Below are 18,353 nucleotides of genomic sequence, written 5' to 3' on the forward strand. Positions count from 1 at the left end.
AACATCATTAAATCTTTGGAGGAAAAGCAGTGCCAGTGTGCAGGAGTGAGGGCAGCTAAACAATCTGAGAGTGATTTTTTTTTTTTACCATATAAACTTCAGAATTTGCTTGACTGAATTTGCTTTCACAAAAACAAACAATCAATACAACAGCACTGGCAATATTTTATTAATTTCTTACCTACAACTTTCTGCTGTTGAATAATTAAGCATAGACCCACCTCACATCTACAGCTTGAGTGAAAAGCACAGAGCAGATACTGGCTACATTCCTGCAGTTGTAACTTTTTTTCAGCCAAAACAAACAGATCTGAATTAAAAGCAAAGTGTGTCTGTGTTCTTGGTTCCTGGGTGCAAGGAACAAGGTGATCACTACTTACAGCTTGTGTACGACTACTATACACAAGGTTTTTATCTTACTGTGAACAAAGCAGTGCTTTCTGACAGCACCAACACTTCTGCATTCAGATGTCACTGTTGTCTTTTTCATGGTATGATTACGGTGTGTAATTTGTGTTTAGTGGTGTATCCAAAGAAAAGAAACAGCCTGCTAGTTCACACTAAAAGACAACAGAGCATTTACTGGAGTATAATGTCAGTTGTGTTTGTAAGATAGAAGTATAAAATGGTCACCTCCTATATGAGGGGCTTTATATGCAGAGGCAGAGGTATATCTGTACTCCATTGTTTTATCAGCTGCAGGTAATAAAAGGGTGGTGCAGGCATCGCTTTTCCCCGATTAATGATGAAGAATAACAGATGACAGTGAAATGCATTTGGAAATTAAGACACAAAATGCTACTTGTTGCTGACTTAGGTTAAAGCCATTTTAGGATGACATAAGAATTTATGTAATAAATAGTGGTCAGGTGTTGTCTGTACACAATATATTACATACAATTATTCATACAAAATATATTTATATACCGTATATAAAAAACTTTAACAGCTGCTTGGTGAGAATATGGAAATGATGACAGGAGGACACCAATCAAAGGAATTTATAATGTGAAATGGTGTTTTTAGAACACCTACAGGGAGTATGTGATTAGTGCACTGGTGTCGGCCTTGTCCTGTATTCTATTACCTCAGCACAGTCAAATCTCTGACTCATCATTTATGTATCCCAGGCCATCCAGACTTGAAATGTTGGCCATAGGTGTGAAGTGGTGCTCTCCGTTCCCTTTGAAGTCAACAGCGGAGTGATTATTATTGGCACTGTACTCAGCTGACTGCTTCTTCCCATCACATTCACTCGAGCTTTGCGCAAACTTGAAACACTCCCAGCGCTCTCGATTCCACATCCAAAATATGACCCCCATCAGGGAGAAGCAAAACAGTGCCAGCAGAGCTACGGCCACCTCTAGATAAGTCACTCTGCCAGTGCCCCTTTGATTCTCAGGGGACAATGGGTCCTCATTGCCTGAGTCTGGCACAGGCCCTGGTGCAGCTGTATTCAGAGTGTGAATAGAGTCTGAGGAATTTGTCACTGCGGTGCCAGGAGTGGGCCCGTCCCCCACTGCTGGCCCAGAGTAGAGCTGTAAATGATAAACCGCCACAGTCCGGTTGTATGTTCTGCCATTTATCCGCTCTACTGAATCACAAGTGTACAACCCAGCGTCTGACTTGGAGGCACTCAGGATGAGCAGGCCTCCGCTGTAGATGTAGTATTTGTGGTTGGAGTGAAGTGTTTGTTCGGAGAATCTCCAGCGGACCTGTGCCAAGTTGGAGTGAAGTTGGCAAGACAGCTGGATGTTGTTCCCTGGGATGAGGGCAAAGTCCACAGCTGCCACTGGATCTGTCAACAAACACACAGTCCAGCGTCAGGACAACAACACAGCAGGAACTCATTCTAAAAGAGGTCTTCCCATTAAAGGTACCTGGCTGAGGACACTGGGACACGTCTCCCTCTTTCAGACTTTGTATAACCGCTTTTGAAGAGGAAGACAAGCTGTTGACTGAAGAGCACTGCTCAGTGGAGAAGTCCCAGGCACAGTAAGGGTCCCGGGCCAGGATGCAGTCCACACAGGTCTCATAGCGGCTGCAGTTACTGACCGGCATCTGGACAGCACCAAACTCTGAACCAGCATACAGCTGTCCCTGTGACACATATGTGTCATCTTTATTACACGTTCAAAGAAGTTTACAATATTTCAAAAAAATAAAAATCATGTGTAGTTTACCTTGCTGGATGAGAGCCGCAGGATGCTGATGGGTTCGGGGTTTTCATACAGCTGAATCTCCTCAATTATGAACATCTCTTCAGCGTAGTTAACAGCCTTCTGAATATAACCGTTTTCTGTTGTAGACGAAACATTTTCTTGAGAACATACGTACTGTGAGTGAAAAAAAGTTTTTTGTTTTTCAAAAGATTGTGCTAAAACATTAGTTTGGTGTGGTGCTGCAGAGATGTTTACGAGAGATATTTAGCAGGTTAACCAGCTAGCTCCATCTCCTAATACCACTTTGTCCCTCAAGAGCCGATAATGAGTCACTGCTGTATCTAATCTTCTTCTGCTTCCTCTGCTGGTCAGCAGGCAGTGTCACACACAAAGCTGAGATTGTGTAGCTTATGCAGCAGATTATCACACAGGTTGGATTTGGATGATTTTCATGCTGTAGCAGTGTCACATAGTGAATTCTTCTGCATGGATTTATATGACATTTGATAGTTTTGTAATAGATAGAATATATATATCTTCTCATTTACCTGTGCCAATGAACATGACGTTATATCTCTGTCCATCCAGAGCTAACACGCTGTCCACTACGATTCGCGTCAGCAGGGCTCCATTCTTGACCAGCAGTGGCCCTCCTGTCAGAGGACGGACAGCCTCATCCATTAGGGGACGGTCTCTGATGAACTGGAGGGTTTTGTCTGGAAGGTCCAGAGAGCGATTCATCCCCATTTTACGCACCGTATTATTGATACACTGAAAATACAAGACAAGCCATTTAGAATTTTTGGTTTCCAATCTGTATAGCATATGTGCGACACATAAATGTTGTTCCACTCACCGCTCCTGGTCTGGGGACTGGCACCTCACCAGTGTACATCACCCACTTAACATGAGATGTCTCCACTGCCACAGGTGTCTTAAACTTTCCCTCATTGAAAATATCTCGAATAGCAGACATGCTGTATGCACACACAGCAGATACCTGCGACAAGCTCCTGGAAAACATCACACGTTTAATCAGAACACCATCAATCTTCACTTATAAATCATCAACACACCTGAAAGTTCAAATTTTATTTGAACTTTTTTTAATGAGTAGTATTCTTATCATGTCAGCCTGGTCACACACACACAGCTGATTGCTACAAACACAATAGCAGATGAGGCTGTTCTAAAGCCAACACCCACCCTGAGCTGTATCTGACAGTAAATACTTACGACTGTGGAGTAAAGACAGCGTAGAAGACACTCTTCCTCCAATCCTTGTGCTTCAGCAGGAAGACATCTTGGACAATGGGGGGCAGGCTGGGTTCAGGGAACGAACAATCCAGGCGAGCTTTCAGGAACGACGTCCATTTCCTCTGCAGCGTCCGCTGTCCGCCCATATCCCCCTAAAAACAGACAGCATATTCTCTTTAACAACAACCAGACCCGTGTCAGACAGACCTGAGGGCTCACACACACACACACTGTGTTTAGGTCACTTCTTCATTATACCTTGCAGACACGGGCCACTCGTGACACTGCAACTTTGCTGTAGAAGTCGTACTCCATTGCATTTTCACTGAAGAACATGTACACCTTATCGTCATCACCGTCAGGGCTGTCAAAGCTCTCGCCCACAAAGTCCATGTAGACAAAGTTTGGCTCTGAAACCATACAGCGATACATTGTCAAATAAGGTCGAGTGTAGTGATGACCATACTTTGCATATTCTAATATTTAATTCCTTAAGTGGACAGGAACTCACCACTGAGCCAGGAGCTCTTAAACTCAGTGCGAAGAGCCAAGTTTGAGCTGCGAAGGACCACGGGCTCTGAGCCCAAGAAGTTGATGGATGTAGCAGAATACAGGTCACTTCCTGTTGGACAGGAACAAGAGATGAGGAAAAATTCCTGGAAATCCATTATTCACATTAAGTTGGAACAATATCCCATAAATATGCCTCCTAATAGACTGAACAAACAGGCTTTTCCAGACTAATCAGCTCACAGTGCATAATGAGTGAGCAGGAAGCACTAGCTGACGATTAGGCGATATTTGTTATGCACTGAGTCTTGTGGCAAGTGAGTTCTGTGTGCAGCTGTCACACTTTGAACATTCAGCAGTATTCTGCACTTTGTTCCTGTTGGCAGCAGAACTGACTCAGACACTCACCGACCATGAGGGAGGAGTATCTCTGAAAGGGATCAAAAGGACACTTCCCCTTTCCCTCCTCCTGCTTTCCCTCTAGCCTCAGCTGTCCATTAGCAAAGGTCTGTTGGAAACACAGAGAGAGAGACAGCCAGAGAGAGACAGAGAGAGGAAAAGTTGTTTTAAGAAACTAAAGACAGAAAATTGTTGTTTTATTCAGGCACAACACTGGGATTATAAATTGAAATTAAATCAAGTGACTCCCATCATTCAAAAAGGCAACATGTTTGTAGATTAATCTCCAACATTAAACTCTTCAGGTTTAAGTGTACCCATACACCGAGCATCATGTCTTCATGTCTTTATTTCTTTAAGTGTTTGTCTGCAGGTTCACAGAGGATCTCTGAAATTGGACTATTCTGCCAAAATAAACCTTATTCATGAGCGACACTAACACTGTCTAACCCATGACACACATGAAAGGAAGGACGTTTGTCTGAAGAGGCTCCTGTGTGATAACATGTGTTGTCTCTTTGTTTGTATTACAGAGAGCACACAGTGGATACTAAAGGGCCTGCAGCATGAAGCCTTTAGTTGTTTTCTCATTGCAGGAACCAATGGGCAGTTTTAGGGCAGCCTGCACCTTTTGTGCATGTTTCCACTGCTGGAGTCTGTAAAGGTGTCTTACAGGGATGTTTTGATCGGGGAAGGGAACACAGAGGAGAGCTTTGTTTGTTTTATCATTAAGAATTTTAAATGAGAGGTTTTGATTTATTACATCAGGCCCTGAGTACAGTGGATTCTACACGCGATGGAAAAAGAGAGGTGAATGAACTAATAATGATCACGCCATTTTGCATCTGCCCTGCCTGTGATAGAAAAACACCTTTTGTCTTTTGACTGCAACATTCAACACGCTTAAACCCAACCTGGCTTAAAGATAAGTCAGGTGATGGTCCACAGGTTTCTTACTGTCAACAAATCCAACCAAAATTAACAATGCATTAGTTCTTCTGACACCTGTACACACACACACACATCTAATAATAGAATGTTTGTGGTTTGTTGACAATAGAAAGAGATATTGGACTACCGGTATGTCAGCCTCAATTGTTTTCATGTAAAACCACTATAAAGAAACATTACCACCAAAAGTTTCAATGATATACTTACCAAGTAATCACAAGTCGGGCTAAAAGCATTTGTGCCACAAACATACATAGTTGTGTCATTCAGAGTGTGCAGGGTTCGAATGTAGTTACGGCATTCCACCTGCAACAAGATCCAGCAGAGAGAACGCCGAGGTCAGAGCTGTGTTAGTTCAGCCGCAAAAACACAAACATGCCACATACATACATACAGCGCCTGCATGGGCACCCTGGTGGCCAAAAGGTCAAGGCTGTGTACGTGCATTTTTTTTCCTCATGCCTTTATTTGGACATTCAGTGCAAAGCTATAAGCAGAGCACTTCAAAAAGAATCTATGCAAAGGTATGCGACAGAAAAACAACAACATAGAGATAGATTGCGTGTGGGAGTGAACTTCTCTCAGTCATCCATCATGCTTTAAAACCGCGCTAAGAATATAAGTTATGTGTGTTTTGAAAGATGCTGCACAAACCTCAGCCTGTTTTCCCTTGTACATGCACTCCCTCTGCTTCTCCTCGGTGACTCGCCAATACACCTGCATCAACAGAAGGAGAGAGTCGTGTCAACGCACGCAGGAATGATGTTGCAACCCTGCAGTCCATTTACTCTCACACATTTCATTGTTTGTGTAACATCAAGACCAGTCAGTGAACGCATGAAGGGAATACCTGTTAGGCCAGAGGCACTAATCCCTGTTCAGCTGTTAGATGTGTGACTACAGCACTGTCTGACCACTGACACAACAAAACCATTATTCATTCAAGTTCCTCCTCATGCAAATACTGATGGTGTGAGTGAAACTTCTGCACAAAGTGCAAGCTAATCTTTGACTGGAATACTCAGCCCGGTGGGTGGCAACAAGAAACAACTGTTTACTGTCTATGATGAAAACAAATCCCTCGTCCAGGACTTCTCTACAGTCTCTATCGTTAGAATAGGAAGAGCAGGAATGTTAGTGGGAATTTAGAATTTGGTGGTTTTATACAACAAGATCAACTTATTCCTTTTAGATCAGACTTTATGTTAAATTGTCATTTTTCTGCTTTAACCTGTTACAGTTATATCTGTTTTGGTTTTATTTAATGTGTTCATTTAATGTTCAAAAATGTTGATCTCCTGATCAAACAAATGTGAATTACAGGTCTCTTCGTATGATAAACTCTGTACAAGACAGTATCATCATCAGGATAAACCTGAGCACGGTCTGCATGACCTTGTTTAGTCTCGCATTGGAGACAGAGTTCTGTCCTTATCTCAGGACACAGTGTTATAACGGAGCATCAGAACGGGCAGGCTGTGCTCTTCACTCGTCTGCAGTCATATCTGTCCTCTTCAGTCGAGTTTATTTGTTAGTTATATGTAGTAAGTCAAGCTCTACTGCAAATCTGATGTGAGGAGATAAAATCTGATGGCATCTGAGGGGATATAAATGATTAAATGGATGAACGTGAAATACATATTTACTCACTTTTCACAGTTCTTTTGTAGTTTTTATCTTTTAATATACAAATCTTTAATCTAATCTTCAGACAGAAAAGATATTTTGATGCACCATCTAACCAGACATAACCTGTGGCCTCCAGCCTTAAGTCACATACTGATTACTTGATGAAATATCTTTATACAGTAAAATGTCATAAACGTTGAATAAATCTTTCACCTTTTTATCTGCAATCATTCATAGTTAATTAATAGTTATTTTGTGGCGCATCCACACAGCAGCACCAGCTTATGTATTTTACAGTTTGCATGTTAATGTATGACAGCTGCAGGCAGCTGGTTTATAACAGGTTTTATAGCACGAGGCCTCTGATGAGGCGCCACACCTGGTCCTTTAGTAAACAGATAACTCTTCAGGTGTTCTTACCGCAGCCTTTCTGAGCGAGATGTTGTTGATATCCAGGGCATAGATGGCCTCTCTGGCCCCCAGCAGCATCACACCCAGGTCTTCCCTCATCAGCATGGTGGAGTAATTGAAGATTCCCTCTTCTCTGAACAACTTTTGTTCATCTGCACACAAAAAACAACATTACTTTAACATGACATCCCATTTTTTTTACCACATTTTAGCTGCTTCCAACTGAAAGAAAGGAAAATACAGATTCAGTGAAAATGTGATCCAGAGGAGCACAGTAAGTATGTGTCAGGACAGCTTGGTTGGCAACAGGAGAGAATGGTTGGCTTACTCTGTAAGGGGACAGTCTTTCGTGGGACGGTGTAGCGAGTGTAGTCTGCACTGAAGCAAACATGAAGCATCAATCCACAGACGATGCTCAGGGCTGAGAGAAGAGACATGGCTCAGAGTCCAGGTTTGTCTCAGTGGGGAAGAGCTGCACAGTCCAGCTCTGCCAACCAAAGCACCCAATCAGAGACAGAACATGGTCCAAGGTCTCAGTCCAGATGTCGTTACACTGAGGTGAGTTCACTATCCTGAACATGTGCCGTTCTGGCACAAGTCCAATTTGTTTACTGGAGACCCTTTTAAAAGCTTCTCATTCAGATGCAGCTCAGCCTGCTGTGGTTTCTGTTTGAAGTCGGTGTCCTGAGTGGTGGATATCTATGTCGGCGTTAGCCTCCAGCGCAGAGCTAATGAGCTGCTGGTGTCCTCTCTGGAAGGAGGAGCAGAAGCCATGCTGCCCGGCTAGTGATGAGAGAGGCTGGAGGAGATCATTTTCACAGCAGACAACTCCTGAAAAAGAAATGAAGAAAAAATCCATGAAATAAAGAGATAGACTTTATTACTAAGACTGGAATCATCCACCGATTAAAAGACCTTCTGTAGGAAAATGAAAATGGCTACACCTCATTGCTTTGAAGAAATTACAATACCTAGAAAAACCACATACGCACTGTGCTATATGCCCCACTTACAGCTATATGACTAGTCATAACAGTAAGCCTCATAGAGGGAACTGATACTAAGTGAAAATGTGCGAATGCAGCCCACCAACCCCCACTCTCTCTTCCTCTTCCACTCTCAGTATCTTCCTGTCCTCCTCCCTGATAAGAACTTGTTTCCTCTGGGCTCAGCGGGGTTCAGGCAGCAGAGGGGATCAGTTCAGGTCTGGGCATGCATGCAGACCTTGATAATTCGTCGCTCCAACACCCCATCCCCACCTTGGGATTCCATAAGGAATTGAGACTTCTTGCCACGTCTCTGGCAAGTTTCTCTCCGATCTGACTAACTGAGCGATGAAACCTCATTCAAAATTCATCAAGGCATCTTTCCTCAGAATAACACACAAACAGACTGGAGAGCAAACTCACTGGGTGAAGAGCTATACAAAAACAGCAGCACCACACAACTGCTTTGCAGTTGTTATTTGGATTGTTTTAAAGAAAACACAGCAGATTTCACAGAGGTGCATCAAACACAGCAGGGAGTCCGTATCTGTTGACAGACGGTGAGACTCCACGACACACAGCTAGGCGCTCACTCCCCTCTGAGCAATCCTGGATTTGAATGTGCAACTAACTGCCATGTTCCCACCGTGTTGTTACCTGACACAGTGGGACGAGCCGCTGCATGTGTAGAACTGCTCCTGTGTTGTCAGAGCAGCGGTGGCTTGCATACTTTTCCCCTCAGGCTGTTGGGGGTTGGTGGGGTTGGTTTTAGCTTTACAGCTGAATGGAATGACTGCAGGTTGTTTTGCAGATAGTTCCGAACAGTGCAGGCAGGTAGGCATGGCCACAATAATAGAAAAGCATGCAGCAGCTGTCTCTCTCTGCTCTTCCTTTGTTTATCCAGGGTCACACTCACACACTGACACGTGTGGACTCGGTATAAGGAGGGACGGGGGTGGTGGCGGGAGTGGGGGTGCGGGATTGCACAGCTGAGCAGTTTTACAAGTCTCCACTCATACACAGCTGATTTTATGTACAACAGGACTGATGTTTGGTCTGAAAATGCGTCACAATACACTACATACAGCAACATTTTGCACTGATGACAATGCTTTTATTTTGAAGGGGTAATTTATACTAGTGAGTACATTTTGATTCGATTTAGACTGATTGTGTAGCTGTTAAATAAAACACACTGTAATATATAATAATAAGCATTTTATTTATTTATTTTATTTCATTTTGGTTCATTATCCATATTGGATTTATTGTAGACACTGTAGGATTTTACTGCACACAGTATAAGTTGTATTATATATGACTACCAGTTTCCACTTGCCTGGATTTAACTTGAATGTTTATTAATGTTTAGATGGAGCACCTGGAATGCAAGCAATTTCCCCCTGGGATCAATAAAGTATTTCTTCTGATTGTAAGTGATGTAAGTGAATAATAATAATAAAATAGAAGTAGAAGACATATGAAAGCCAACAAGAGAGAGAGAAGAAGAGTCTGGCAGACCTCTGAAGCTCATGTTTAAAGATGTGCATTTGAAGTCATTAATTCATGATTTAATATGTTTCTTCTTCTGGTGAAGCATAAGAAGTGTTTCTAACCAGATGACTTAACTCCTCTCAGATAAAAAGTGCAGATCTTTTGTAGTGTGACAGATTGTCATCCAACATTAATGTGAAGCGTTTCTTTAGATGATCTGTTTCCTTTGCTGCTTGCTTTGTGTTTTTTATTAATCAGGAAGGACCCTCCTTTTTGACCTTCATGGAAAATGGCTGCATAACACCTCTGGTCTTTTTAATGCCATACCTTTATTTATTCTAGTAAGTCAATAATACAGGGAATGGATTTTGGCACGCCTTTACATGAAGAATGAAGTGACGTGTGTTCCCCCTGATTCAACTGTGATGTGTTCACTTCTGCTCTGTGTTCATCATTTCTCTGTTCTGTCTTTCAGTTTGATTCAGATTGTTTCTTTGACAACTGAGTAACCACAACAAAAACATATTAGGTGTACACTTAAGCAAAGTGTGAAATTCAGTTATGGCCTTTTGTTTATAGGGGATCCAATCCAGCACAGCCAGCAAAACCTGCTCAAGGACCTGCCATTGAACACACAGCAGCGTGATACAGTTCTGAACAGCTTGCTGATCTCTTTCTGGTTCAAACGGTTTCTGCAGGAAACAGTACAGTGCCTGCAGTTGAAACACTTCTTTCTGCTTCTCTTGAAAGTCAGCCTGACATTTGAAGCCCTGAGCCAGGGAAGATGAACTGCTTCAAAACCAGAACACACAACAAAAGTCTGACTCAAAGTGTTTCCCTGCATCTCCATACATGTAGATGTAAATGTCAGTTTACATTTCTGTAAGACAAATCCTTCAAAGGTTAGCTCTGGTGGGTTTTTACTAGTTATATACAGTCTTTGTTTTTTACTCAACAAGCAGTGGGTTCAAAAGCTGCACAAGCACAACACACTGAAGAAGCCCTGCAGCAGAATCTCCACACACTCCAACCACTTCAGGATATTTATAGGCTGTTCAGGAGCCTCCACAACACAACCCTCACTGTGGACTCTCTGTACAACTGCAAACAAAGCTTGTGAAACGTGCACAGACGTGCGTGCTGTTGTCATTCTTGTGAGTCATAACACATCCAAAAAGCAAACAGCTGGAGTGAGCCATGAAGGTGTAGGCACGGCGTCTTTATCTGCGTGACGGCACTCTGCTGTGTGGGCGAGACCTCCTGCTGCTATAACTGATTTACCTGAACGGCTGACTTGCTCCACAGGTTGGATGATGGTTGAGTCACTGACTGGTTTTGTTGTCTGTTTTCCTGCCCATCTCTTTGTCCTGCCAGCTGCCAGAGTGAGCCGAGCCATCCGCTGGCAGGCCGGGTGGTGAGCTGGCTGTGATACAGTATTCCATCACAGGGGACAGGAAACCGGTTGTGGGAGGGTGTTCACCTTTGACACTCTGTGTGTCACAGACTCTGTCTGTTGTGAAACATCCACTGGAAAACACACCCAAGGTTCAGCAGCAGGTTATATTTTTGCAAGCTTAGATTTGCTTTAAAAAGTTCTTTTATCATAATGACAGTGGCTCTGCACTTTTTGTTTTGATGTACAGGAGAGCTGTAATTATAGCTGAAAACAACACTTTACAAAAACGCTGTGTGTGTGTGTACACACTTCAACATTGTCAACATGTCACGTAATTTCCCAGCTTGGGATGAATAAAGTATTTCGAATCTATATGTATCATTAGAACAAAGTCACCGAACAACAGCTATGTAAAAACACAACAGTCTGTTTAATACACTCCTCGCCTCTTCCCTGACAAATCACTCATCATTGATGAGACAAGTGTAAATGCACATTGAATGCACCCATAAACACCAAAACACACACACCCAGACAAGTCTCTGCAGGACTTGGGGCAAACGAAGGGAAAAATGCAAACACACTTGACATCTCTGTGTGCTCTGCTTCAGCTGTGTGACATGTTCACTGACAGACTGGATCATCCCTGAAAATAAAATGTGGTGAAGGCAGCACCTAACATTCACAAGCAAGAAAAAAGTGCTGTTTTATTAACAGTAAGAACGTGAAGAGCTGTGCATTAGACTATAAAAATAGTCATCCATTCAGAAGAATCCTTTCTAAGTATTCCCTGAGTCTGTCAGGTGGAAGAAATTGTGACACTAAGACACTAAGACACTAAGACGTGTCTTCAAATGTTCAGCCAGATCTCAAGAGTCTACACACATATTCATATTACATAACAAACCAATGTTATGTACTTTCGGCAAGAGATTAAAACATGATCCAACTATTTACAATATCTGCTGTTAATTAAACTGCCTTCTTTTCCCAATGAGTAGATCTTAGCTTAACTAGAGCTGCATCTTAAAAATGGCGTCAGTCTATCATGTAGCAGACGCAGCGATAAAGACATCAAATCTAAGAAAGCAACATTACTATCTGAGGCTGTCTGTGTACAGAGTGCCACTGTATTATCTGTGGTGCCTCCACACACACACACACAACCCCGCTGAGCAGCAGTACTATGACAGCTAAAACTGGGCAACCCCCCTGAGTAAGTGCACTGATAGCACTTAGCCTGTAGTCAGCCACACACATGTGCTACAGTTCTCACAGTTCAAACATCACTAAGACATCATACATGATGTGCACAAGCCTCAAATTCCATGTTGTTTATATTGTTTATAAGGTTTAAATTCTACTAAATAAAGTCAGTTTTTTTGTTTCACTGTTTGTGGAATGTTTCTAAAGGGTTTTAAATTATAAGTTAGAGTTTAAACACAATACACTTTGGCGTGTGATCCACACACACACACACACACTCACAGCCTCCTGTGACACACTCCTCTAAGTTTGAGCGCCTCTCTCTCGGTGTAACACTAGCTGAGCTGGTGTAAGTGTTTGTACCCATATCCTACTACTGCTTAGTCCAGCTCTCAGCTGCTATTATTAGATTAGGATATCCTATAATCTTTAGATAAGTCAGAGAATTTGCTGTGCGCTGTAACCTCACAGGTTGCCAGTCCAATTCCCACCAGCAGCCCGAGCTCCGTGGAAAAAAGAAAAGAAAAAAAAGCATCCTGTGGGACAAACGTGAACACAAACAAGTCAGAAGCTCGTGTCGGTGCGCGACTCACCGGGAGGATCTACAGCAGGCTCCGCTCAGACCGTTGGCGTGCGTCGTGGATCCGGCTCTGCGCTTCCCCTGCTCCACCTGTAACGTTCACTCCACCTCTAATTCCTGCAGGGAGCGATTATCCTGCAGCTCTCAGCGGTAGGCAGTGCCTGATCATGTGACTTTTGACCATATCTTTCTTTTAAAAAAACACTCACTCAGAACCAATCAGATGAGACCGAAAACAACCCTGATGTCGCCTTGGATTGCTCGTATTTCTTTCTGTTTTGCTCATGTGTGTATTATGTATGTATCAACTGGTGTCAAATACAACGCAAATCCCGCAAACAACAGAATTTAATGTGATTTAACACAGTTAAAAATATATTCACATCACTAAATAATATTAAAAAGCAGTCCTTTGTCTTATTTGTTAGCTATAGATACTGGAACAGTCTATATAATATAATAATACAAAAAAACAGATTTATCTTTTTACATTCGCCCTGCGCCCCCTAGTGGTTCGTGTTAGCTACTTACAAACATCTAAAAAATAATACTACAAAATATACAAATGCATTCAGAGGGACATTTTTCAAAACAAATCATATTCCAAAAAATATAACATATTTAATATAATATATAATTAATATACAAAACTAATCTGGAGTCCCTCAACAAAGCCAGAAGCCAAATGTGGTCCTGCATGCCCTCTCCTTCAGTGTCTGGGTCTCCTCTGGCTCTCCTCGTACCTCCTGGCTGAACTCGGGGTCCGGAGGTTCTGAGTGGAGGAGGCTGTCTTCAGGTTGTTCACCGGCAGGGGAAGCCGAGGTGAAGGCTGTTTGCTGGCAGGTGGATGAGCATTAACGTAGACAGGCTCTTCCTCTGCAAGCACAGACAACCACAGGGTCAATGTTTCACTTAGCTTCTGCATTAGAGGATAAATTAAGCAATATTTAGAATACATTCTCTGCTGTTTTCTGTTTGAGTTTAGTTTTGTCTGCAAAAAAAATTATGATGCAAATATTTATTTAAAAAAAATAAAGGTTAAATGAAAATAAATTGAAAATCAGAAATACAAATTGATGATCTTTGCTGTCTATTACCAGTATATATTGTGCGAGTGATTATATGTTAATAGCAGTGTAAAGCAGCAGGCAGCACCATTATAAAACGCGTGGTGTGATTAAACAAAGATAAAGCTTCTTGACTTTAAATACAATATCCCTGCATTTGTCTGCGTATTTGGTTGTTTTTACAATGGAATGCACTTTAAATGTAAATAATTTAAAGCACAGTAAATCTTAAATTAATTACAATAACATGTAAAAATACATGCTCATTTCAATGTTAATAAGCAGCATAGACAAAATAAAACTACAGTGTTCAAAGCTACAAAAAACTATTTATAACCTCAAGTTTCAAATAACATACAGGCTTTCCTCTGTCTGTTGTACATTTGTATAACCTATATTGTTAATTTTTATTATAATAACAATCAACAATATACAATGTATCATATCCATAACATACTGTTTTTAAATTTGTAATTGTTCTTCTAAAGGTCTCTGACACAAGATCTTCATCTGGAATTGCTAAAGTTTTATTTTGTATGTATCGTGATTTAAATTACCTGCCGTGACATTTTGTCTCACACTGTCCTCACGTTCTAAAAGAAAACTACAGCGCGGCGCAACACCTTGTTTCCACTGCTAAACCTCTGCACAGGGTGAACTGTGTTATAAAGCTACACTTCACTGGGTGGTCAGTGTGTGAGTGCATTGGACTTTCATTTACCATTGAAACCTTCACACATCTTGTTTTTGAATTTCCTAGATCACCAGCTAGAAACCCACAAAATAGCATGCTTGACATCAAATCAATAAATTAATTTCTGCAGGCAGGTAGCAGTTGTTGCATGATGTCTGATGCAACAACTGTGAAAAATGATGGCCGATGTTAGCCCTAACACCATGGTGAATTACAGGAAAAACATAGTGTGCTTCAAAGAAACACCTAAATATAAACTGCGTTTATATTTAACAACTATTTATACATGACACTTCTTGCAGCAATGCAAATACTTTTTGCTTGCATATGTAAAACTCTGACATAATTCTCAGTCTTGGTCAGTTGGCTGTGGTCAGATCTTATCTCATTTAAAACGTTTAATTCTTTATTACACATTAGGCAAAAAGCATCCATTCATCAGTGCCTGTGTTTTTAAGATATGCTCTTATTTTCACTGCTCAGATAACAGTTTTGATCTTGTTTACCAACTTTAAAATGTTGTTATACTGTTCTTGACGTGTGCTGCTGACCTCTTGGCCAGGCCACCCTTGCAAATGAGATCTGGATCTCAATGGGTTTTTTACCTGGTTAAATAAAGGTTAAATAAAAATAAAAAAGATCCCACATGGTGCACCTCTCGATCACTGCTCCTCATCTGTGGCTTTACACCTGTAACTTCAACACTGAGACTTTAGTTTGTCTCACGCTGTGCTGTTAGACCACACAAGCCGCCATCTTACTCAGTTGCCTCCACAGGTCAGTACAGGCAGATATACTTGCTTCCTGTGTTTTTGGCTTTGTGTCTCACTAAACGTCTGTCTGACCTTAATGTGCAAATCCTCGCACTGAAATGAATCAGCCAGTACAGATTTGAAGTTAAGGATGTCTTGTGAAGTTTTCTGTGCGATTTGTTTTCTCTTTTTCTCGAGAAGCAGATTTTATCAGCCTTGTGGCCCTTTTCTGCTGACTTATCTACAATCTGTTCAGACGGCTTAGAGCTAGGGTCTAGATAATAATCTCAACGCTGAATCGAATGAGGGTTACCTCTGCTTCTGTGGCATCTTCTTCTCTGCACAATACACACGACCAGCAGGACAATCACGATGAAAGAAGACCCCGCAACTGCAATCCACATCCAGGGCAGTGCGTCTGTGGGAGGCACTAGAAGAGGAAAAGTTTTTTGAGTGCACATAAAATCCTCAGTGAGACATATTTAAATGGGTAAATTAAATAGGACATCAACTGTCTCACACCACACACAGTGTTGGCTCAGGGTTCATATGTGAATTGGTTTGTGTGTGACCAATTCTCAGTTCCAGTGTGTGTGAGCTCACACACATCTCACAGAATTCATCATCGCCCAAGAAACCTGACCACTTCTGTAAAATGGTCAAATCACCAGAATTCACTGGAAAACCTGCTCAGCCTGGTCCTCAGGTACTGTTATTGTTTATGAGGAGTGGTATCCACACATGCAGGCACACACACACACACACACAGAGACATATAGACAAGCACACACACCTTGTTTACTCGTTACTAGTGACAGGTACGTTGTACTTTCCACTAAGCTCTTTGCTGGGGGAACAAGATGATACAAAAACATTCATTTAGTCATTGCAAGCCAGAATATTAAATATTATGCACATAGGTTGCATGGCACTGTATCGCTAGCTGTCAGCAGGAATGTTGCTGTATAGAATTATCTTTATCTCTACTAACAACTGCATTAGAATATGCTCAGAAACATGGTTTTCAAAGTCAGAGACTGAGCCTCCCCTAAAGTCTGACTTTAGGGGAGGCTCAAGTCTTAAGTCTTCCCTCATCACATCATGCCTTAGTTCACTTTTTTAATTTGTTCATTTCCAGCGATCATAATTGTGTAATTTGATCCCATTGACACAATTTCCCACTATCCCACTTTGAAAACCTCTAATGTAAACAAACTTCATACAGCTCACAAATATTACAGCCAGAGGAACTTGACATAAAATGCTAATTAGTTTCTTTGTCAATACTTACAAATAAACACTTTTGCTCCGCTGCTGTTGAAGTACATTAAAAATGGAATGACTACTTCGATGCTGCAAAAGTACCAGCCTTCCTTTGCTGGTAAATTAAACGTCTTTAAATCCTGCTCCTGTTTCTTGGTGTTGTTAAATGCAGTTTTGTTAATTCTCCTGGCAAACAGTGGATCTGACTTATTGAATGTCGGTGAGTCATTGAAATGCCAGGCTATTTCGTATCGCTCCCAATTTTCTGTGTTCAAACAGCAGTGCAAAACCAGAAAGGACCCAGAAGGAACTTCAACTTCAACTTCTGTCATATTGAGAAATACATGTTCACTGGATATCACCACCAGCACTGCTGCCACTGTAATTAGACAAAGAAAACATTGTCATGCTTTGTTCATTTTAAAGTATTATAACATTTTATCAGTTCATGATGAATGATTAACCAATGATTAACATGTAAGATAAGATAAGATAAGATAAAGATAAAACTTTATTAATCCCGAAGGAAATTCTTGTGCCAGAGGAACAACTGTACATTGTTTTGTCCATTCATCATTTCACAGCATCCAGTCACGCTCTGTGCTTGTCAGTCTGGATCTCTGTAATTTGAAAGTCTTACCTGTGAGCAGCAGAGTAAACGGATTCAGCCACATGTTCATCATATTATGTGAGAGGTGGTCGTCTCAGTCTCATCCTGTATCTGCAGCTGTCTGTAGGTCTGACAGAGCTAAAGGTTTGGTGTGTGTCTGTGTCTGTGTGGGTGGCTGAGAGGGAGGAGTGGTTTTCTGCTCTGCTTCTCTCTTCTCTGAGAATCAAGTGCCTTCGCTGAGGGGGACTGTCGGCTGTGGAAGCACAACCAACAACTGGAAAGTCATGTAGGCCCTCAAAAACAGAGAGGTTTTTGACCAAACGCTCACGTACGATTGTTTCATGTGCCTGTTGTCAGAAAATATTAAAGGCTCCTGCTGCTGCCCCATTACCAAAAATATACATCCTGTTTCTGGTGGCAGACACTGAACACCTCACTGTCTTCCGTCTGCATGTGCTGACTTGCTGAATGGCATCAAATTTAAGAAAGAAAAAAAAACGGCATGCGAGGATGATGTGAGGGGTTTATGAAACCCTTGTGGGTTTTGGTGCAAGGGTGCTAAAACGCATCACACCTTTTCCCCACAGCGTCTTACAAGAAGAGGAACACTTGGCTTCCTGTGACAAACACAACTAAGTGCATGAAAATTTGCTGAACTTTCTGACACCATTTCCAACCACAATTTCCAAGGAAATTGAGAAGATGAAATTATTTTATATGTGATGACTATAACACTGAAAAACTATAAATACACAATGACCTCTGTGATATTTTACAGCAGGCTGTTTACAGTCCTAATGCCTTGTTGCACAGATACAGGTCTGTTTAATTCACTTTTGGTCACATGTAGCATGATAAAATGTGAGTGTGTGTTGTTTCTTCAAGACAATGAACAGAAAAGCTAAAAGGCCACAAGAAGACACATCTGAAGATTGCAGGGGAGCGAGCTTCTGAAACCTCAAACCTTCTATTTCACAGAGACTGAA

At 41.6% G+C, this 18,353-nt stretch overlaps 1 protein-coding gene across 2 annotated transcripts; it reads right to left on the reverse strand.

The window, feature by feature from the left end:
• Nucleotides 1-872: 872 nt before the first annotated feature.
• On the reverse strand, nt 873-13,149 carry LOC114434038 (semaphorin-4E-like). 2 transcript variants are annotated; one of them, XM_028402862.1, is made up of 15 exons: nt 12,995-13,139; nt 11,081-11,326; nt 7,648-8,150; nt 7,329-7,471; nt 5,934-5,996; nt 5,487-5,585; nt 4,338-4,437; nt 3,931-4,041; nt 3,678-3,829; nt 3,399-3,571; nt 3,019-3,175; nt 2,711-2,933; nt 2,184-2,299; nt 1,881-2,100; nt 873-1,798 (listed from the first exon to the last, which is right to left on the reverse strand). In XM_028402862.1, exons 3-15 carry the CDS (start codon nt 7,754-7,756, stop codon nt 1,098-1,100), a joined length of 2,367 nt encoding a protein of 788 aa, XP_028258663.1. In that variant the 5' UTR covers nt 7,757-8,150; nt 11,081-11,326; nt 12,995-13,139; the 3' UTR covers nt 873-1,097. The 2 variants fall into 2 exon arrangements, with proteins under 2 accessions (XP_028258663.1, XP_028258662.1); XM_028402861.1 differs by lacking the exon at nt 11,081-11,326 and having other exon boundaries at nt 12,995-13,149.
• Between the last annotated feature and the right edge of the window lie 5,204 nt (nt 13,150-18,353).

The sequence above is a fragment of the Parambassis ranga genome, chromosome 4, assembly GCF_900634625.1.
Source record: "Parambassis ranga chromosome 4, fParRan2.1, whole genome shotgun sequence".
In the NCBI taxonomy this organism is placed as follows: domain Eukaryota; kingdom Metazoa; phylum Chordata; class Actinopteri; family Ambassidae; genus Parambassis; species Parambassis ranga.

Coding starts and splice junctions, on each gene's coding strand:
- LOC114434038 (XM_028402861.1), bottom strand. CDS start 7,756: ATGTCTCTTCTCTCAGCCCTGAGCATCGTCTGTGGATTGATGCTTCAT. Junction 4,042..4,337: donor ATACTCCTCCCTCATGGTCG/GTGAGTGTCTGA, acceptor CCTGTCCAACAG/GAAGTGACCTGTATTCTGCT. Junction 1,799..1,880: donor GTCCCAGTGTCCTCAGCCAG/GTACCTTTAATG, acceptor GTTTGTTGACAG/ATCCAGTGGCAGCTGTGGAC.